The 21,773-nt window shown below is 52.3% G+C and overlaps 3 protein-coding genes across 5 annotated transcripts in view; 2 read left to right on the forward strand and 1 right to left on the reverse strand.

Annotated features, from left to right (window-relative positions):
- Positions 1 to 613: 613 nt before the first annotated feature.
- PABPN1L (PABPN1 like, cytoplasmic) lies at positions 614 to 6,487 on the forward strand. The gene is made up of 8 exons (XM_068150897.1): positions 614 to 661; positions 1,569 to 1,743; positions 2,239 to 2,347; positions 2,857 to 2,921; positions 3,400 to 3,506; positions 3,622 to 3,709; positions 3,821 to 3,966; positions 4,716 to 6,487. Exons 1-8 carry the CDS (start codon positions 642 to 644, stop codon positions 4,753 to 4,755), a joined length of 750 nt encoding a protein of 249 aa, XP_068006998.1. The 5' UTR covers positions 614 to 641; the 3' UTR covers positions 4,756 to 6,487.
- A 945-nt stretch (positions 6,488 to 7,432) lies between these two features.
- TRAPPC2L (trafficking protein particle complex subunit 2L) lies at positions 7,433 to 11,241 on the reverse strand. The gene is made up of 5 exons (XM_068150770.1): positions 11,160 to 11,241; positions 9,905 to 10,077; positions 8,594 to 8,681; positions 8,385 to 8,464; positions 7,433 to 7,627 (listed from the first exon to the last, which is right to left on the reverse strand). Exons 1-5 carry the CDS (start codon positions 11,190 to 11,192, stop codon positions 7,582 to 7,584), a joined length of 420 nt encoding a protein of 139 aa, XP_068006871.1. The 5' UTR covers positions 11,193 to 11,241; the 3' UTR covers positions 7,433 to 7,581.
- A 33-nt stretch (positions 11,242 to 11,274) lies between these two features.
- GALNS (galactosamine (N-acetyl)-6-sulfatase) overlaps positions 11,275 to 21,773 on the forward strand; it is a 67,892-nt gene continuing 57,393 nt past the window's right edge. For all 3 annotated transcript variants that reach the window (XM_068150771.1, XM_068150772.1, XM_068150773.1), the window contains exons 1-4: positions 11,275 to 11,387; positions 16,238 to 16,361; positions 18,790 to 18,864; positions 20,309 to 20,411. In XM_068150771.1, coding sequence (XP_068006872.1) covers positions 11,295 to 11,387; positions 16,238 to 16,361; positions 18,790 to 18,864; positions 20,309 to 20,411 — 395 coding nt within the window. In that variant the 5' untranslated portion in view covers positions 11,275 to 11,294. The remainder of the gene's footprint in view (positions 11,388 to 16,237; positions 16,362 to 18,789; positions 18,865 to 20,308; positions 20,412 to 21,773) is intronic.

Below are 21,773 nucleotides of genomic sequence, written 5' to 3' on the forward strand. Positions count from 1 at the left end.
GGTCTTGAAAGTCTCTAGGGGTCATTCTAGCCCTGGGGTTGGGCAGCTCTAAGACGGAGTGTCCACAGCAGGAGACATTCAGGTTTGTCCCCATGGAAACAGAGAACAGTTTGGGTTAGAAGGGACCTCAAAGATCATCTAGTTCCAACCCCCTCAAATGGGCAGGGGTACCCGTAGAGCAGCTTGCTCAATGCCCCATCCAACCTAGCTTTGAACGCTTCCAGGCTTGGAACCTCCACAGTTTCTCTGAGCAACCTGTTCGAGTGCTTCATCACCCCCACGGGGAAAAATTTCTTCCTGATGTCCCTTCCCTGCCGCAGATGCTGCACCCTCCCGGGGTGGCCCCGTGCTCTCCCCGTGGCGGGGAGCTGGCTGCGCTCCCCAGCACCAAAAGTAGAGTCCGCAGACAAGGAAGGTCGTGAGAGTCCCCAAACACGGAGGCATCCCCCGGTGCAGATTTGCGTCCCCACTGCCTCCCCCGCGGCTCGAACCCCACCGCCTCCCCTGCCCTGCCGGCATGGGGGCGTATCCCGGCTCCGCCCCTCGCCCCTCATTGGTTGGTGATCTATGAAAGCGGCGCGGGGGCGGGACAAGCGCAATGTGCTGGCGGGAAATTCGCACGTGGCGTCGCTCCGCGCAGGATGTTCGCGGGTCGGGCGAGGTGCGTACGGGGCTGGGGGCGCGGTAGGGAAGGACTGGGACCGGCCCTGAGGGTTCGACGGAGCTGGTGAGGGGTCTAGAGAACAGCTCCCACGAAGAGCAGCTGAGGGACCTGTGGTTGTTCAGCCGGGAGAAAAGGAAGCTGAAGGGAGACTTTCTGGCTCCCTACAACTGCCTGGAAGGAGTTTGGAGCCCCGTGGGGATCAGCCTCTTCTCCCAAGTAACAAGCAATAGAATGAGGAAACAGCTCCAAGTTGCACCAGGGGAGCTTTAGTTTGGACATTGGAAGAATGCTTTTTTTTTTGTCTGAAAGTGTTCTCAGACACTGGAACAGGCTGCCCAGGGAGGTAGTCTCAGAGTTGAAGAGATGTGTTGCTAAGGGACATGGTTTAGACTTGGTAGAGTTAGATAATGGTTGAACTCTGTGAGTTTAAAGGTCTTTTCCAGCCAAAACAACACTATCATTCTTGCTCAAGGATAGGAGTGTTTGTCCGTCTGTGGGCTCAAACCAAAAGCCCAAGCCTGGAAGGGTGTGGGTTTGCCTCTTTTTTCAATGATGCTCCCTCTGTGCAGCCCAGGAGCTCAACCCCTGCCTCATCTTCCCCTTCCCAATCAGCTCACTGTAGTACTTGCACCTGTTGGTTTTTTCCCCACCCAGAGGGAGCTGCCTTCATGTTCTCTCTGCAGCTCTCCTGAGCTGGGAGATGGCTCAGTGTGGAGAGAGCTTTAGGAGCTTTAACTCCTACGTGTCTGGGGTCTTGCCCCAAAACTGCTTTGGTGGCATCCTTCTGCAGGAAGCACCCTTAAATCCTCAGCCTGGCCAGCATTCTGCTTGAGGTTCTGTTGAATGACTGCTTAGCTATGAAATGGTGCTTATCAAATGGCTTTTTACCCCTGCTCTTGGCCAGTTCTCTCTTCCTGGACACTTCAGAGATCTGGTGGCAGGACCCATCATCCATGGCAGGGGAGGAGACGCCCTGGGATGTGGCAGAGATGGCAGCTCTGCGGAAGGCCATGGATGAGGACTCAGACCTGAGCCACCCAGAAGGGGACAGTGCAGAGGAGCTGGCTGTGCCTGACCCAGTGAGTGTCTGGCTCAGTTTGCAATCAGTTCTTCTTGTTTCCCTAAGGAAAGGGGGGGATTTTCTACACTTCAAGTACTTCCAAAAGTCAAGAGTAAACTGATCTTGAGGCCCCTCATGTTAAAATCCCTGAGCTGAGAAGCTGGAGATGGAATAGTCACTCTCCTGCTCTTCAGGATTTGTGCCTAGCTGAGCCTAGCTCCAGTCTGTCACCAGCTTAAATCTCCAGTACCCTCCAGCAGCTCTGGTGCTGCTGGGGCACCTCTCCTTTACCAGCAGGCACTGGAAAGGAAATACTTACCTGGTTTTGTACTCCAGTGAGCTGGGAGTTGAGCTTCCCTTTTGTGGGACATGCTGATGTCCCCAGGATCCAACTCACCCTTGTCCCCAGCCTAAGGGCACTACTGGTGGGAGTGCAGCACGAATAGGTCCCAGTCCAGGGTGGAGGTATCCCTGCTCTGTGTGCTGCTCACATGAGTCTTGCTTTGGCTTTCAGGAGTTGGAGGCTATCAAAGCCAAAGTGAGGGAGATGGAGAAGGAGGATGAGAGGCTGAAGGAGTTGCAGCTGGAAGCTGAGAACCACCTCATCATGAGCTCAGAAGCAGGTGTGTGCTGTTCCTGGATGCTGCTGTCACCCCCTCAGGGATACCTTTGGGACACAAGGTGGCAAAGGGAGCCAGAGCATGTGGCTCTGCCTCTCTGGGTAGCCAGAGACTGCACACGCAAGGCGGGTGAAGGATGGAGTCCCAAGCATGGCACAGTCAAAGTGCAGGTTATAGCCACTCTTAGCTCTTACCTGTGCAGAGCCAGATGCAGTAAATTAATTTAATTAAACTTAATTGAATTAAGTAATTGAGTTTTGGAGTTTAGCACCAACAGCCTCAGTAGAGCAGTTAGCTGGTGGGTTGTTGTGTTGTGGGAGTTTTTTTGGTGGAGATGAGCCAAGGAGATGGAGAAGGCAGCAGTGTGGGGATTTGGGCATGCATAGATGTGACCAGGGACCTGAGGAGCTTTGCAGTGGGTCACCTTGGCGTTGTCCATGCTGGGAACAACTCTGCAAGGACAGATGTCTGTCTGGCAGAGCACATCCCAGCACAACCCTTTGTCTTTGCAGCTCTCTTCCCAAAGACAACCGAAGAGAAGATGGAGGTTGACCAGCGATCCATCTACGTGGGCAATGTAAGTGGGGAAACCCTGGGACAGAGCCCACCTTGCTGCTCCTGGCCCAGCTAGACTTATGGCTAAGATCCCTACTACAGGGGCCCATCCACCCCCCACCAAATGCTGACTGGTCTCATCCCAAATGCTTCTCCTCTGCCCAGCCCAGACTAGGAATGTGGCTCAGCATCTGCCCATGATCCTCAGCCACTTGCAGATAAGTGTCAGCTCCCCAAAATATCCCCCAGGAAGCTGCAGGTCATGTGATGTTGCTTGCTCTCCCAAAGAGAGGGGAGAGCTGTCTCTTGGATTTAGGTTTCCAGGCTGGAGTGTCCATCTGAAAGGGTCTCCTGAACCTCAGGGTATGGTGAGGCCGTGGCAGCAAGGTGTGAACGTGGTCAGCCAGGCTCTTTGCCTCATAAGATAGTGTGTGAATGCAGACCTGCAAGCCAGGTTGGGCTGTCTGGTGATGCTGGAGGTGCTGGGACTGTCATTGCAGGTGGATTATGGAGGCACAGCAGAAGAGCTGGAGTCCCACTTCAACAGCTGTGGGCAGATCAACCGAGTGACCATCCTCTGCGACAGGTTCTCAGGGCATCCCAAAGGGTCAGTGTGCCTGCAGGGGCTGAGGGAGTGGTCTTGGAGGGTGCTGCTCTGTGCTCCTCAGCCTTTGGGGGCAGTGAGGTGTGCCTGGGGCTTTGCTCACCCCATCCTCTTGCAGGTATGCCTACATCGAGTTTGAGGAGAAGAGCTCAGTGAAGGCTGCGGTGGAGCTGGACGAAAGTGTGTTCAGAGGCCGTGTCATCAAGGTAGGAGCTGGATCAGGCCCTGGGGTGCTGCATCTACCCATCCCCCATGTGTGTGGGGCTGTGCCAAACCCTGGTGCTGCAGCACCAGCTGAGCCACCTCCTGCCTTCCAGGTGCTCCCCAAGAGGACCAACATGCCAGGCATCAGCACCACCGACCGCGGGGGCTACCGGGGTCGCTTCCATCTCCGGGGAGGGTTGGCCCAGCGGGGAGGCTACTATGGAGGGCAGCACCCAAGGGTGCGAGGGAGGACGTACAGGTGAGCAGCTGAGCTGGGGAGGTTCCTTGTGTCCTCTGTGGAGCAGGGTGTCCCTGCATGGGGATGGCCATCTCCTACTCTGGCTGTGCTCATCTTCTCAGCTTTGCACTTCTCACCCTGGTGTGGAGGGGAGTGTGGAGAAGGGTTCTGGCAGGAGATATCCTCCTGGAAGCCTGTGCTAGAAATGCCTCCTGCCTATCACATGCTGTTAGCATCACCCCAGTGTCTGTGAGGTCAACAGGAGCTAGGTGGCCACTCCAACTAGGACACAAGCACTGCAGGGGGACTGTGGGCAGCTAGGTGGGGGAAGGACTGCAATTAGCAACCGGTGAGGGCACAACAAAGCCATCCTTGTTGCCATCCTGGCGTTCCTTCCATCCACAATGCAGGCCTGGAGCTATTCTCCAGCACACTTCCTGCTGCTCCTGTCTGGGAGCTCACTGTGGATTAGCTTCAGCGATGCCCTGGTCCTTTTGGCGATGCAGGAGGAAGTGAAGAGCAGCTCTGGGGCTGGAAGAAACACCTGGAAATCTGATGCTGTCCTCTTGTCTGCACAGGGACTTGGGAATGGAGTGGGTGGTCATTGTGTTTCCAGTCTGACTGGTCCCAGAGCTGTGCCTGATTTTGGGGCTTCCCCACCTCTAGGGGTTCAGTGTACCTGGGGCAGGAGGGAAGGTCCTAGCTCTTGGAGGGGAGGAGCAGGCAGCTGTTTCCCACTGGTTTAGGATGTTGGTTTTGTTCTTGTTTAGGGGTCGGGCAAGGCTGCTGCCTTGGTATTTTCCATACTAGGAAGGACTGGACTGCCCCAATGATGCCAACACGACTGCAAAGGAGACAGGACTGAAGAGTTAAAAACATACCAATCCAAGCCAAAAAAAGATTTGATTTTTTTTTTTTTAAATGCCATCTGCCTGGCCATGAGGATTCCTGGTGAGGCAGCTGCACGCTGGGCTGCGGGAGGGAGGCCTGGAGCCAACTCACCTGCCTGTCGGCCAGATCCCTGCCAGCACCCCAGGAGGAGCTCACCTCAGGGGATTGAGCTTCCTTCAAGAAGGGGAGAACTCTCCAAGACCATCAGTCTCATCCTCATCCCATAGAAAAGAGCTGTGCCGGAGGATGTGGTTTGGCTTGGAGGTGTCGGAGTGTCCTCCACCACCCCACCACAAAGCTGGACCTGTCCTGCCGAAGCCTGCGGAGCACCCTCAGCTTTGGTAGATGTTTCAACAAGAGCTGGATGCTTCTTTCTCTCGTTTGTAGGAAGATCCTAAAGACCTTTCCAAAGACATTTTTCTTCTTCAAAACAAATTCTTGGGTTTGCAGCTCTAGATCTGCCTGCTGGGGAGTTGCTTCTTCAGCAGCTTTGAGTGTTTCTGACCTTGCTCTTGGGAAGAGGGTGGAACCTAATGATGTTTTGGGTCTGGCTTAGCTCACTGCTGTTATACATCTAAGGGAAAGGGAAAGCATCTGTTGCTGTTTCTCTGGGAGCTTCTCTATCTTGGTGCCACAAAACCCTTTCCCTTTATTTCAGAAGCCAAACCCACCCCCTTGTACCCCCTCCTGGTTTTATCCCAAAGCTACAGGGATCAGGGAGTGCTGCCAACTTGGTTAATTTCTAGCAGCATTATGAAATCATCTCCACTGCTGCAAATTTGGTTTGATCTTCCTCTTTCCTCCCATCACCATTCCCACTCTGGGTCTTCTATTTGGGGATGGGGTGAGCCCAGCTGAACTAGAGGGTCCAGAGTAAGGTGCACCTCAAGGGCTGGGTGCTAGGAAGCAGGTGCTGCAAGGCAGTGCCCCTTTCTGCTGTTTGAGCCCTCAAAATGCTCACTTTTAAAGGAAAAGCTTGGTGATGAAGAGGGGACACCAGCAGGCAGTGTCACTGTGAAGTTCTGCTTTGGAACCAGTTTTGTTATGTAATTCTCACGCTAATCTTTTGGGATCCTTGGCCAGGATTCCTCTAACTCAGCTGTAGCAGATGTGACTGACTCCTAAAGCAGCTTTTCACAGCTCAGGGGGCACTGTCAGGCTAAAAATCCCAACAATATTTTTTTTTCCTTCCCTCCCCCTTAGGCTATTATGAATTTTTTTAAAGCTTGGGGCCTTAACTCTTTTGTCCTGTGCTGCTTTTGCCTTTTGCCCAGCGTGCTGCCGAGCCCCGCCTTAAAACTGAGCTACCCTTAGGCTTGGAGTATTAAACTGGCTTTTCCTAGGGCATGAAATGTTTCCTTTAGTAGCTTTGTAGGTTCTGGAGACTTCATTTTCTTTTAACCAACCTGACTCTGGGGTGTTAGGACTCTCTTGGAAGAGGAGAGGCTGAGCTCGTGTCTCGGGAGAGCGAAGGGCGCAGACTGTTTTATGCGGAGATGTTTCGGGAGAGCGCGCAGCTGTGCCTTGTTTGGATGGTGGGAGAGGCTGAGGGCTTTCATCTCCCCTTGTTTGGCAGCTCGTTGTTGTTAACTGTATTTAAATTCTGTTTGAGGAGGTGTTGTAAGTGTCACTTATTTTTAAAATAAATGAATCCTGTTGTGTTAAACTTCATCTGCAGTGAGGCCGCTGTGAACCCACACCCCGCTGCTGGCTGGGCTGTCCCCAGGCTCTTTGTGTCTCTTGGAGCTGGGCAGCCACCTGATGTTTGTATTTTATCCATCTTTATGTGTTGTTTTTAACTGATTAGGCACTTGAAACATAGGCTGATGCCTGTGGGACAGGAGGAAAGGGATGTGAAAAGCCCCGAGTAGCTGCTCAATGCCTGTATTGGCTGCACAGCCTTGTGTAGTGTGAGCAGAAGTGATCCAGAAGCTGGGGATGCTTATCTAGGATGGCTTTATTTCTTCTAAGTACCTGCTATTAATTAGATTGGGTTTAATTAGAAGTAGGAGGAGCTGCAAGGGGAGGAGATGCTGACAGAGGTCAGTTTGGGCTGAGCCAAGCAGCTGGGCAAGCCTGATAGCTTATAAGGAGCAGCTGAGGGAACTGGGGTTGTTCAGCTTGCAGAAAAGGAGGCTGAGGGCAGACCTTATGTCTCTCTACAACTCTCTGAGAGGAGGGTGGAGCCAGGTGGGACTTGGTTTCTTCTCCCCAGGAACAAGTGATAGGACCAAAGGAATCTGCCTCAGGGTGGGTTTAGTTTGGACATAAGGAACAATTTCTTCCCCAGAATTGCCAAAGCCTAGATGAGGCTGCCCAGGGCAGTGATGGATTCCCCATCCCTGGAGGGATTTCAAAGCAGTGTAGATGTAGTGCTGAGGACCACAGTTTAGTGGTGCCCTGGCAGTGCTGGGTTAAGGGCTGGACTTGATGATCTTGAAGGTTGTTCCTAACCAAAATGATTCTATGGTCTCTCAGTGCAGCTGGGATAAATGCACACTGTCTTCTGACATGGCTGACCTTCCTGAAGAGCTGTCTCTCATGTTACCTGAAGGCATAAAAGCTCAACAGCAACTCGTGTTTCCAGGAGACAAAATGCAGGCAAACCTTGCAGGTGTCAGGTTTATTTTACATAGAATACATATAAAATATTACACAGACTGCAGACAATATTTACATCACTTGGTAGGCAGGCTCCTGTACAGAGGGGATGTTCTCAGGGCTCAGAAGGGAAGAGGCAGAGCTTCAGCACACCTGCATCATCATGGAGTTCACCATGCTATCAAAAGCCCTGGAGAAGGAAACACACACAGTGGATTGAAGGAAGCAGATAGTTCTGTGCAGCAGATCTCTGGTGGCAAAACCAATGGCTAATGAAAGCTCTAACTGGTTAACAAGCTGGCTTTCCCTCAGCTGAACATGTGGCTTTAACTACAGCAAGATCTGCTGAGCTAATGACTTAAGCTCAGATTTGAAACTACACTAGATCTTAAAGGCCTTTTCCAGCTTAAATGATTCTAAGTTGAAGCACAGGTTTTATCCTGGCTGTAGAAGTGCCTCAGCAATGTACAAAATAACTTACAGAATTGTTCAGGTTGGGAAAGACCTTTAAGATCCATATGGAAACATTTGTTTGTTGTGAGGGTGCCACAGCACTGGATCAGGCTGCCCAGAGAGGTTGTGGAGTGCAGCTGTTCACTTTTGAACCTCCTCTCCTTACCTCTATTTTCACATTTACCTATAACCCAGGCAGCTTTTTCTCCCCAGTTACTAACTTCTTTGAATCCATGTTTCTAACACCAGTTCTGAGGTGGGAAGCAGAGTTCAGTGTAACTCCTCCTGAGACTTATCAGCTCTCTGTTGTCCAGCAACAGCCTGAAGACAGCAGAGCTGCTCTCCACTCAGCAAGTCAGAGCAGGCACAGCTGAAGGGTCAACCACAAGCATTCTTCCCTTGGGTCCTACTACATCACAGGTAGGTCCAGAGAGATGACAAAGACCAAAAAGATGAGAAGGCTCAGAAGGATCAGGCACGATGCACCCACTCACCTGGACTGGATGCGGTCCCCAGGGTTGTAGAAAGGGTTACACATGATGTCTGTGTATGAATTGTGCAGCTTTCTGAACATCTGAAAAGGGAATGTGGTTTCATGATGAGGATTGTGTTTTTTCCTTTTTGGCATCTCAGCACTTTATGAATCAGGGGAAGCAACAAAACCACTGCCGTGGCAAGCTGTGCTCCGGCTTCCTGCACTTACGCTGCGGATCTCATTGTCTCGGAGCGCCGTGTTGGAGGAATCCACCACCATAACAAACTTCACCTTGGAGTTTGTCACGTAGCCATATCTGTGCAGCTGTCAAGGTAACCTGCTCCTGGCACACCAGGGCCTGGCACAGCCAGGAAATGTGCCTGGGGTGGGCTCAGAGAAACAAGCTGAGAGGAAATGCCACGTTCCTGCCGTGGCCAGCACACAACTAGGACTCACTGAGGCAAGCAAAAGCAGACTGCATAACTTGGAATCACAGAATCAACAAGGTTGGAAAAGACCTCAAAGATCATCAAGTCCAACCTGTCACCCAAGACCTCATGCTTAATAGACTTATCCTGTTTCTACCTGATTTCTGCCACCTTTGACTCCAGCTCAGGCTCACTCAGTCAGTTTCAGAGCCAGCTTTCAACTAGCTCTCTCAGTAAGGGTTTCTCTCTGAACCCTTTTAATGGCAAAGCCACCTTATTTTAAGTATTCTTTGGGAGACTGAAGCAGAAATCTGGAGATCTACTATCAGCCAGTGTGACCTGACCTGAGACTTTTGACAATTAACCACCAGTTTGTGAAAATCCAGAAAGAAAACATGGACCTCTTGGAACAGAGCCAGGTGAGGTCACAGCAGTGGCTGGAAGCCCTCTGCTGTGAGGACAGGCTGAGAAAGCTGGGGTTGTCCAGCCTGCAGAAGGCTCCAGGGAGACCTTCTTGTGGCCTTTCAGTACTTCAATAAGCCAATTAGAAAGCTGGGGACAGACTTTTTAGCAAGACCTGTTGTTACAGGACAAGAGGTGATGGCTTAAACTAAAAGAGGGAGATTTAGACTGGGTAGCAGGGAAGAATTCTTTCAGCTGAGGGTGGTCAGACCCTGGCCCAGGTTACCCAGAGAGGTGGGAGATGCCCTGTCCTGGGAACCAGGGTCAGGTTATCTGGAGCTTTCAGCAACCTGCTCTAGCTGCAGATGTCCCTGCTGACTACAGGGTGTTGGACTAGATGACTTTTAAAGGTCCCTTGCACCCCAAACCATTCTCTGATTCTAAGTCTGGCTGCACCACACACTCTCCATGTGTTGCTCTCCCACATTTAGGCTAAAGCTGAAGTTTCCACCACCTGCCTGAGCACTGAAGCAGCTGCTGAACTGACCAAGGCACCAAACTTGGAACCTTGCTGCAACAAACAGGTCAGGGACCAAGCCTGTGTATTTTATGCTGCTGCCTTCAACCTGGCACCAAGAATGAAGAGAGGTTCCCCATATGGAGCCCCTCCCAGCAGCCTATAAACACAGAGTGGTGTGGCAAAAGATACACCTTGTAATCTTCAGTGGGGTAGAGGAGCCCCAGGTAGAGTTCCCTCTGATCTACCAGAGCTTTGCCCATGGCAGAGATCTTCTCATCCACGACATCAAGAGAGGTGTGCACAGTGTAGTGGAACTTCAGCTCGTTCTCAGTTGGAACGCTCCGGATGTAGAGGGGATAGTTCTGAGGAGGAGAACAAATGACACTGAGTAGGACTCAGCCACTCTTCTGTGTGACAGCTGATGCCACAATGGTGCTCTCACCCACTTCTGCTGCCAGAGGTAAGCTATTTTAACCCTTTTACATTCACAGCTGCCATAGCACAGCCCCTGTTTACAGCCTGCAGCAGTTGTGAGGCAGATCTGTCATCCTACACTAGTAACAGGAGAATCATTTGCACAGACACTGTATAAGGCTTGTCTTTCCACTGCTTGACCAGGGTCCCCTTGTCCCAGGAGAGCTTGTCCTCATGCAGTTTGTGAGCAAAACCCCTCTCTTCCCCTGGAAACGGGTCAGCAGGACACCAAAGGGCAATCTCGCACTGCCCAGCTCTCCCAGCCTCTTCCTGCCCAGACTACTTCAACCTCCACTGTCTGCCAAGGCTCTGTGTTGATCCCCACAACTTGACACCTTGCATGTCCCCTCACACCTACCCCACAATCTCACCTGGCCTGACAGTTCCAGTACTGCTCCCCTCATGCTTCACAAACTGAGACCCAGCCCCATTCCCATTCCCCTTACCCCTCCTTAAACTGCATGACCCCACCTGGCCCAACTGCTGCACTCAGGACCCACAGCTCCACCTGGCCCCACTCTGGCCCCAGAACCTGAGGCTCAGTCCTGCTTGGGTCACACAGCACCACCTGACTCCCCTATCCTCCTCCGAGGCCCAGCCCCTCACCACTCACGCTTCCTCATGCCCCATGACCACACCTGGCCGCAATGTCCCCCTCATGCCCCATATCCTGAGGGCAAGGCCCCTCTTCCCCACCCTGTCCCCCAGCTCCACTCGTTCGCCCCTCTCCCCCAGGCCCCACATCTCAACCTGACCTCTCTGTGCCCCCTTAGGCTCCATAGCTCCACCTCGCTCCCCCCCTTCCCCGAGGCCCAGCCCCTCTTCCCTCGGGCCCCATGATCACACCTGGCCCCCTGCCCTCGTCAAGCCCACATCCTGCGGCCCAGCCCCTGCCTCTTCAGTGCCCTCCAGCTTCACCAGCCCTCCGCTCTGTCCCTCCTGGGCCCCCGCAGCGCTCCCCCCGCCCCACCTCCTTGGCGATCACGGCGATGCACACCGCCATCTTGGCCCCGCCTCCGCGCGCCGGCCGAGCCCCCACGTCGCTCACGTGACGGACGTCGCTCACGTGACGGGCGGCGCTCACGTGAGGCGGGGCGGTGTTGCCATGGCGAGGGCGCTGCTCGTGCCCCTCTGCCTCTGCTGGGCCCTGCGCCCCGCCGCGGCCGCCCCCAACATCCTCCTCCTGCTCATGGACGATGTGAGTCGGGCCGGGGGGCGCGGGGAACACTTCTCGCAGGGGGAGACAGGGGCCAGTGTCACTGCGAGGAAGACACTTGGAGAGGGAGGGTGATGCTGAGCAGGTATTGGGGGGGGGGGGAGGCTGTTCCCAGGTGGGAGCTTGAGTTCCGGGAAGGAGTCATTGCGGCTGACAGGGGTCAGGGACTCGGCTCCATAGGGAGCTTGTCACTGGGGTAGGAGTGTGGTCCTGTGCTGGCCCACCTTCTCCTAGACCCCAGGAGTGGAATGGGTGCTTGGTAGGGCCACTGTCAAAAGCCTTCTGCTGCTGTCTGGGAGGAGGGGGCTGGTTGGTTGGCAGGAGGGGGTTGGTCTCTTCTCCCAGGCAACCAGCGCCAGAACAAGAGGACACAGTCTCAAGCTGTGCCAGGGGAAGTTTAGGCTCGAGGTGAGGAGAAAGTTCTTCCCAGAGAGAGTTGGTAGCCATTGGAATGTGCTGCCCAGGGAGGTGGTGGAGTCACCGTCCCTGGAAGGGTTCAAGAGGGGATTGAACGTGGCACTTGGTGCCATGGTTTAGTTGTGAGGTCTGTGGTGACAGGTTGGACTTGATGGTCTCTGAGGTCTCTTCCAACCTTGGTGATTCTGTGATCTGTTCTTGGTGTGTGTGCAGCACATCAGGGATGCTGTGGTGTGGTCCTGGAGCTCACACCAGCGTTGTGTTGTGGTGTGAGCTGGGTCCAAGGCTGTGCTGCTGTTGAGGCAGAGGTTTCATTGTGTTGATTCCCTATGACCCTTGTCCTGCAAAGTTTTCTGGACATCCTAAGTGCACATAAAGAGCTATTTGGGGGCTTGACAAGGTTTGTGTTTTGAGAACATGTCTGGAGCATTTATTTGTGCTCCCCAGAAGTCTGTCTCACTGCCTTCTGCAGAACAGAGATTCCTTGATGGGCAGGATGCTACCATCGTGGCCTCCACGTTCAGCTGAGTGCTGCATCCATTCCCAGTGTCTGTGGAATAGAATGTTGGGCTCTGTGCCGTGATTCATGATCAGACATCTCAGGCTGGGTGATTCAGGCACAGCTCAAAAGCTGATGTGATGATCTGGAAAAGTTTGAAATAAACAGGAATATTTGAGTGAGTTTGTAAGAGCTTACACTGAAAGATGTGCCCCTGCACTCAGCACTGGTTAAACCACAGCTTGAGTCCTGTGTCCAGTTCTGGGTCCCTCAATTTAAGAAGGACATTGAGACTCTTGAACGTGTTCAGAGAAGGGCAACGAGGCTGGGGAGAGGCCTTGAGCACAGCCCTGTGAGGAGAGGCTGAGGGAGCTGGGGTTGTTTAGCCTGGAGAAGAGGAGGCTCAGAGGAGACCTTATTGCTCTCTACAACTACCTGAAACATGGTTGTAGCCAGGAGGGGGTTGGTCTCTTCTCCCAGGCAACCAGCACCAGAACAAGAGGACACAGTCTCAAACTGCACCAGGGCAAGTTTAGGCTGGAGGTGAGGAGAAAGTTCTTCACAGAGAGAGTTGTTAGCCATTGGAATGTGCTGCCCAGGGAGGTGGTGGAGTCACCATCCCTGGAGGTGTTCAAGAGGGGATTGGATGTGGCACTTGGTGCCATGGTCTAGTCATGAGGTCTGGGGTGACAGGTTGGACTTGATCTCTGAGGTCTTTTCCAACCTTATTGATTCTATATTGTGCTCAGTTGCTTTTGTTCTTGAGTCCTTTCCAGGTTTTGTGTTAAGAATTGGTGAAGGTGGAATGGGCACTTACATACTCAGCACTGGTGGGGCTGCACCTTAAATAGTGGGTTCAGTTTTGGGCTCCTCACTTCAAGAAGGACATTGATGTGCTGGAGTGGGACTAGAGAAGTGCAACAAAGCTGGAGCACAAGTCTTGTGAGGAGCAGCTGAGGGAACTGGGGTTGTTCAGCCTGGAGGAAAGGAGACTGAGGGGAGAGCTTCTGGCTCTCTACAACTCCCTGAAGGGAGGTTGGAGGCAGATGTGGGTTGGTCTCTTCTCCCAAGGAGCAAGTGACAGGACAAGAGCAAATGGTCTCAAGTTACAGCAGGGATGTTTAGATTGGACATGAGGAACAATTTCTTCCTCAAAAAGGGGAGGGCTGCCAAGGCCTGGCTCAGGCTGCTCAGGGCAGTGGTGGAGTCCCCACACCTTGAGGGCTTTCAAAGTCATGTAGATATGGTGCTGAGGGACATGGTCTAATGGTGACCTGGCAGTGCTGGCTTAATGGACTCCATGACTCTAAAGGTCTTTCCAACCTTAATGATTTTAGGGTTGTATACCTTATGTAGGAGTCTGATCATCTCTCAGGTGTGTTTGTAGTTGAAATCTGTTCTGTGCCCTTTTAAGCTGCTGGAAAAGCTGGTGAGAGTGGGTGTGTGGCTCAAAGGGTAGGCAAGCTCTTATCTCCTGTTCAGCCAACTCATCAGGACTGTTGTTTTCAGAGTGTTCCTACACTCCTAGATGAGATAATCACCTTGTAAGCCTGGTTTTTCAGGCCAGTTGAGCCTTGGGCAGTCCATCAGCCCAGGAGCCACTGAATCCTGGCTATGCAGCCTAGTAGGTGGGGGGAGAGGATTCTGCCCCTCTGCTCTCTTCTGCTGAGACCCCACCTGGAAGCTCTCTGCTGTGAGGCCAGGCTGAGTTGGGGTGGGCCAGCCTGGGGAAGAGAAGGCTTCAGAGAGACCTTAGAGCAGCCTTCCAGTATTTGAAGGGGGCTGCAAGAGAGCTGGAGAAGGACTTGTTACAAAGAGATGGAGTGACAGGATGAGGAGTAATGGCTTCAAACTGCCAGAAGCTGGATTCAGATTAGACATTAGATGTTCTTCCCCATGAGAGTGGTGAGGCACTGGAACAGGTTACCCAGAGAAGCTGTGGAGGCTCCAAGCCTGGCAGTGTTCAAAGCCAGGTTGCATAGGGCCTTGAGCAACCTAGCAGGAGGTGTCACTGTCTGTGGCAGGAGCCTTGGGGCTCGATGATCTCTAAGGTCCCTCACAACCCAAACCATTCTTCTGTGACTCTGCTGCTGCATGTCAGTTAGAGCAGCACAGTGTCCTGGGTTTTAGTCTTTCTTGGTGACAGAGACACTGAGGAATGAAGAGCTCAGGGGGGCTCCTGCTGAACTCATTTAATTCACAGCCTAGTGTTAGGTGGTACTGCTCCTTGGCCAAACCTCAACACCCAGCTCTGCAGCTCTGCAACGATTTTCTTCCCCAAGCTAGACAGCTGCAGAGTAGATGTGAGCCTCAGATGGGACCAGACAGATGGCTTTCTAGAGATCTTGATACATTCCCCCCTCTGTATCAGTTGCTCACCTGATAAGCATCTGTATTAAAGGAAGTCATTGCCTTTTTGTAAAAGCATCATAGAATCTCTAGCAACCACACTGCCTAATTGCTCATTAAGTTGTTGCCTTCTAGAACCTTCTGCTTTAAAGTCACTTCATTTTATTTGTATTATTACCAGTAATGGTGCTCAGCAATGAAGGCAGACAAGGTGATGGGACTTTTATGCTTCTCCTGGGGTGTGACCCCTTTGAATTAGGAGGAAGACACAAGGTGAAACCACTGTGATGCAAATGAGCCAAGTGACAAGTGAGGCCTCTGGCAGGTTTCTCTCCACAGCTGGCTTTTAAAACAAACCCTTTCTCTCTTTTCCTGCTGCACTGCTGTTGAGTTCAGACCTTTTCCCTTGCATTTCTAGCTCTGTGGACACAGACAGGTGCAGCAGGCTGAGGTGGAGTCCTGGGGTCAGTGGTCCGACACAAAGCCAAGTAGCCAGGGGCTGCAGGGTCAGATTTGCAGCTGCACAGCCCTGAGCATGCCATGTGTAACTGTTTCCTTGGTTGGTGTGGGCTGCCTGGTATTTGGGCACTTCAGTAGGAGTGAAGGTGTCAGGGTTTGTAGCCAGCTCTCATGCAAGTGCCTTAATGCTGCCAGCAAGCTGCTTAATCTCATGGGTGCCTCGGTTTCCTGTTCACCAGTGAAAAGTGTGATGGGTTCACAGGGTTAGGGGAGATAATTTTTATCATGTTTGTGAAGTACTCCCTAAGCAGAACCATGTGGCTGGTGTGCCAGTCTGGCCCAGGAGGATCATAGAATCACAGAGTGGTTGGGTTGGAAGGGACCTTTCAAGGTCATCCAGTCCAGCCCCCTGCAGTCAGCAGGGACATCTGCGACTAGAGCAGGTTGCTCAGAGCCCCACACGACCTGACCTGCAGTGGTTCCAGGGATGGGGCATCTCCCACCTCTCTGGGCAGGGTCTCATCACCCTCAGCAGAAAAAATATCTTCCTTTTATCCAGTCTAAATCTCCCTCTTTTAGTTCAAAACCATCACCTCTTGTCCTGTCAGAGCAGGCCCTGCACAAAGCCTATTCCCAGCTTTCTGTTTGACCCCTTTAAGTACTGAAATACCATAAGAAGGTCTCCCTGGAGCCTTCTCTTCTCCAGGCTGAACAACCCCAACTCTGTGGTCTCAGAGCAGGCTTCCATCCCTTCCATCATTGCTGTGGCCTCCTCTGGCCCTGCTCCAGCAAGTCCATGTCCCTCCTGTGCTGAGGAGTCTGGAGCTGGACCCAGCACTGCAGGTGGAGCCTCAGCAGAGTGGAGCGGAGGGGCAGAATCCCCTCCTTCCACCTGCTGCCCAAACTGCTGGGGATGCAGCCCAAGACCAGCTGGCTTCTGGGCTGGGGGTGCCCCTTGCCAGCTCATGTCCAGCTTTCCATCCCCAAGGAGGAAGGCAAACACCATGAAGATGTAGAGATGAAGGGATGCCTTAAAAGCTCTGCGGACCCAGCGGCGATCTCCTTGTGGAAGAGTAAACGTGCATCTTGTGGTGTGTTCTTTCTGCAGATGGGTTGGGGTGATGTAGGTGCTTTTGGGGAGCCTTCTAAGGAAACTCCTAACCTAGACCAGATGGCTTCAGAAGGGATGCTGTTCTTGGATTTTTATACTGCCAACCCCCTCTGTTCTCCATGTAAGTAAACCTGAGAGTGAAGCTCGCACATAAACATGCCACCTTCTGGGGAGATTGGGATGGTGGCCAGCATCTGACGTGACCTAGCAACCAAACCAGTGATTACCCTCGGGGCAGAGCTTGGATTTGATGCTTTGATCTTGCATTTTTCCTCCCTTTTAATTTGTTTTGATTGGGAAGGGGGGGAAGAAACCCACCCTGCAATCTGCAGTTCATGCAAAGCCCTGGGTCAGTGATCAAATCAGTCCAGCTGAAGGATTTTGTTGTACAACATGACAGCCTCAGCCATGAGGGGGTTTTCATCTTCCTTTGGCATAAACAGCCAAATTGTTGCTGCACAAAACCAGCCTGTACATGATTTGTCTAATTCCATTGGCTTTGGTGAGACTTTCATGTGAGGGATGACAGCCAGAGTGTGTCCTGCTTTTGACCCTTGGTGGCTTGCAAGACTCTTGGGGGAGGGTAGGAGAGATAAAAGAAGTGCTTTGGGTCTGGGAGAGGCTGATAGTTTTATCCTCCTTGCTTTTATCTTTGTGGGGGGGAGTTTATCTTTCTTTTTTTTTCCCCCCTCAAACCTCACTGGTAGCCAAGAACTGAAACAAAAATGAGGATCAAGGGCTTTTTGTTTGGGCTGTCACTTGTTTGGCCGGGCACCGACGATGTCCTTGCTCAGAGGAGGCATTTCAGATACGCTGGCCAGTGGTGGTACTGCACATGCTTCACCTTAAACATCTGTTTAAACGTTCCCTGTGGCCAGGACCTGACTTTTAGTGGCAAAGCTGGACAGCTTGCTCTTCTCTACTACCTGACTTTTCTTCAGGCAAGCTTTATGGCTGGGCTTGGAGATTTTTAAAGGTCTTTGCCAACCTAAATGGTTCAATGAAAACTTAGCCTTAAGCATTGAAATCTGTCTTTTCATCTCCTCTTACACATGTGCAGGCTCCAAGTTTGGAAGGAAATATTTAAGGGCAGGTTGGATAGGACCTTGAGCGACCTGGTCTAGGAGGATGTATCCCTGCCTGTGGCAGGGAGGTTGGAAGTATCATAGTAGCATAGTATCAGTCAGGGTTGGAAGAGACCACAAGGATCATCCAGTTCCAACCCCCCTGCCATGGGCAGGGACACCCCACACTAGATCAGGCTGGACAGAGCCTCATCCAGCCTGGGCTTAAACACCTCCAGGGACGGGGCCTCAACCACCTCCCTGGACAACCCATTCCAGGGCTTCACCACTCTCATGGTGAAGAACTTCCTCCTCACATCCAGCCTGAATCTCCCCACCTCCAGCTTCATTACATTCCGAGAACAGACAAGAATGAACCAGATTGGAAGAGACCTTCAAGATCATCGTGTCCAGCCCATCGACCAATCCCACCCACCTAAACAACTAAACCATGGCACCAAGCACCCCATCAAGCCTCCTCCTGAACACATCCAATGATGGTGACTCCACCACCTCCCCAGGCAGCCCATTCCAATGGGCAATCACTCTCTCTGCATAGAACTTCTTCCTAACCTCCAACCTAAGACTCCCCTGGTGCAACCTGAGACTGTGATCTTTAAGATCTCTTCCAACCCATTCTGTGGTACCAAGTATTGCTTTGAGAAGGAAGCTAGGAGGGCTGCCACACTGGGTAGTGAAGAGCAATTGATTTCATCAGTGAGTAATTTAGCAGAGGGGACCAAACTTCACTGGGGTTTGTCCTCAAATAGCTTAAGTGGTGTTCTGGGCCCCTCAGTTTAAGAAGGACATTGAAACACTTGAACGTGTCCAGAGAAGGACAATGAGGCTGGGGAGAGGCCTTGAGCACAGCCCTGTGAGGAGAGGCTGAGGGAGCTGGGGTTGCTTAGCCTGGAGAAGAGGAGGCTCAGGGGAGACCTCATTGCCCTCTACAACTACCTGAAAGGTGGTTGTAGCTGGGAGGGGTTTGGTCTCTTCTCCCAGGCAACCAGTACCAGAACAAGAGGACAGAGTCTCAAGCTGCACCAGGGGAGGTTTAGACTCAAGGTGAGGAGAAAGTTCTTCACCGAGCGAGTCATTCGTCATTGGAACAGGTTGCCCAGGGAGGTGGTGGAGTCTCCGTCCCTGGAGGTGTTCAAGAGGAGATTGGATGTGGCACTTGGTGCCATGGTCTAGTCATGGGGCCTGTGTTTATAGGTTGGACTCAATGATCCTCGAGGTCTCTTCCAACCTTAGTGATACTGTGTGATACTGTGAATTAGAGCCTGGATGTCTCTGTGGCTTGCTGCCGAGAGGGCACTTGCTGCTTGCCCTGATGTGGGTGATCGTAGCAGCTGGCTGTGTCAGAAGGGTATAACATGCTTCGGTCCATGCACTGTCCTCAGACTCAGTGCACTAATAGTAATAGATTTATGAGTGTTTCAGCAGAGAGTGGCTGCCCAGTAACCCCTTCTTTGTGCCTTGCAGCGAGGGCAGCGCTGCTGAGCGGCCGCCTCCCCGTCAGGAACGGATTTTACACCACCAACGCGCACGCCAGGAACGGTACGGGCCGCATCCTGACTCGCCTGCCTCTCCTCCCTCCCCTCTGGGCTTTGTAGGAAGCTTTGCTTGGAACAAAGGTTTGGCTCAGTGGTCTTTCCCTATGGGTCTCGCAGAGTGGCACACAAAGATTACCACGTTACCCGCTGGTAATGAGCGTGAAATTTATTGCTTCCTCCTCATCGAGCGGAAAACCTCCTCGGGTTAAAAGACCCAAACAAGGCTGGTGGAGCCATTTGCTTCTGCTGGCTGAGAAGTGTTTCCTCTGGGCAGGCTAATTGGTGTCTGGTGAAAGAAAGTCACGTGGGGGTCTGTGTTAACACCCTGAGCAAAGAACAAGCTGCTCAGGGTATGATTCAGCAGCCAGTTTCCCAACCATCTCAGCCTTGGCTGTTTGATAGCACTGTTGTGCCTGTGGTGCTTCCAGGGAAGATTATCAACTCATAACATCCTTGGGTTGGTTTCTGTTCCCATGATCACTTCCAGTGTGACGCATGCCACGTGCTTGGCAAGCAAGCAGCAGTTCCATCCTGATTCATTCTGTGTGTCAGCAAGCCTGTGGCTACCTCCACCCTCACCAAAGGCACACCTCAGATTCTCAAGGGCTACAGAGCTGTGAGCTGTAGGAGACATATCCCAGAGCTGTAGCATGGTGGGGACTGGAAGGGACCTCTGGAGGTTGCCCAGTCCCACTTCCCTGCAGGGTCACCCACAGCAGCTTGCCCAGGATCACAATGTCCAGGTGGGTTTGGAATCTCTCCAGGAAGGAGACTCCACAACCTCTCTGGGCAGCCTGCTCCAGGGCTCCAGCACCCTCACACCAAAGAGGCTTCTCCTTCTGCTCAGGTGGAACCTCCTGGGTTCCAGTTTGTGCCCTCTGTCCATTATCCTGTTGCTGGGCACCACTGAGAAGAGCCCAGCTCCCCACCCTTTAGCTCTTGCTGAGTTATGAGCAGATCCCCTCTCAGGCTGCTCTTCTGCAGGCTAACAGCCCCAGGTCTCTCAGCTTCACAGAGAGAGAAAATTTCTTTCAGCTCTTGCAGTCTGAGGAAGTTGATCAATCATTTGATTGTAGGGGGGGATAAAGCCTATATTTTAGGAAATGTAAAGCAAATTTTGGAGAGCAAAACCAACTTCTGTGCACTCCTAAAGCACTTGCTTTCTTTATGACCTCCTCCACCTCTTCAAGGGTCTCACCTTTAATCTGTGATGGCAGCCTCTTTATTACTGCTGTGCAAGGGGCTTGATATCTCCCTTTGACCTCTATGAATCAACTTGTTCTCATCTTGTGGCCTGGGAGGGCTTCCAAGGAGTGAGGTTGCTGGAACTTGCAGCTGACTGCTGTTTCTGAGCCAGTAACAGTTGGGTTACTACTGCTGAGTAGCCATGGGCTGTTGCCTTTAGTATTTGTGAGAGTCAGGAAGGCCTTTCTGTTTGTTTTATGCAGCATACACACCACAGGATATAGTAGGAGGAATCCCAGATTCTGAACTGCTGCTTCCAGAGCTGCTGAAGAAAGCTGGCTACGTCAATAAGATCGTTGGCAAATGGTAAACTTATTTTCAGATCTCTTGCTCAGAGATTCCAGCCTGTCTGTGAGTGTTTGTTGTGGAGGAGCAGCAGAACAGCCAGAACTGCAAGGTGGGGATGGAAATCACACCGTGTTTTGAAGCTCAGATGTCTGACTTGTGAAATCTGTGATGGATCTTTTCCCCCCCACCCCCCTGCTGTGATCAGTTTCTGAACGGAGTGTTGCCATTGCAAGTACAAACATCTATCTGCATACAAAGAGCTGAAGGAGGTTTTGTGTGCCCAGAGCAGGAAAGCAATGCTGGTGAAGGGTCTAGAGCACAAGTGTTGGGAGGAGCAGCTGAGGGAACTGGGGTTGTTCAGCCTGGAGAAAAGGAGACTTAGGGGAGACCTTCTGGCTCTTTACAACTCCCTGAGAGGAGGTTGGAGCCAGGTGAGTATTGGTCTCCTTTCCCAAGGAGCAAGTGATTGGAGGAGAGGAAGCAGCCTCAAGAACCAGACATTAGGAAGCTTTCCCTCCTGTTCTGATGGACACTCCTGGGTTCCAGTTTGTGCCCATTGCTCCTTGCCTGGTTGCTGGGCACTACTGAGAAGAGTCTGGCCCCATCCTTTTGCCCCTTGCCCTTTAGCTCTTGCTGAGCACTGAGTAGTTTCCCTCTCAGGCTGCTCTTCTCCAGGCTAAGGAGCCCCAGGTCTCTCAGCCTTCACAGTATCACCAAGGCTGGAAGAGACCTCAAAGATCATCGAGTCCAACCTGTCACCACAGACCTCATGACTAGACCATGGCACCAAGTGCCACGTCCAATCCCCTCTTGAACACCTCCAGGGATGGTGACTCCACCACCTCCCTGGGCAGCACATTCCAATGACTAATGACACTCTGTGAAGAACTTTTTCCTCACCTCGAGTCTAAACTTCCCCTGGTGCAGCTTGAGACTGTGTCCCCTGTGCCTTTCCTCCTCACAGAGATGCTCCATATCCCTTAGTGTCCTTGTATCCTCTCCTGGACTCTCTCCAGTAGTTCCCTGTCTCCCTTGAGCTGAGGAGCCCAGAACTGGACACAACACTCCGTGTTGTCTTCCCTAGGATGGAGCAGAGGGGCAGGAGAACCTCCCATGACCTGCTGGCCACACTCTTCTTCGTGCACCCCATGAGAACATTTGCCTTCTTGGCCACTTATGCACTGTGAGCAGACTGAAGAGAGGACTCCTAGTTTGCAATGGAGCTGTAATAAATAAATGTGTGAATAACAACTTCAAAACTATAGAGAGGCCAGAGGAGCACTGCTTGATTCACAGAGTCCATGTTAATGAAGAGACTTCAGACAGGAGTAGTGCTTGGGGGGGTTGGGGGGGTGTGCTGTTTAGGAAAGTGCTGGGATA

Source organism: Melanerpes formicivorus, unplaced genomic scaffold (assembly GCF_026170545.1).
Source record: "Melanerpes formicivorus ecotype bairdi unplaced genomic scaffold, bMelFor1.0.p_v2 SCAF_20, whole genome shotgun sequence".
In the NCBI taxonomy this organism is placed as follows: Eukaryota; Metazoa; Chordata; class Aves; order Piciformes; family Picidae; genus Melanerpes; species Melanerpes formicivorus.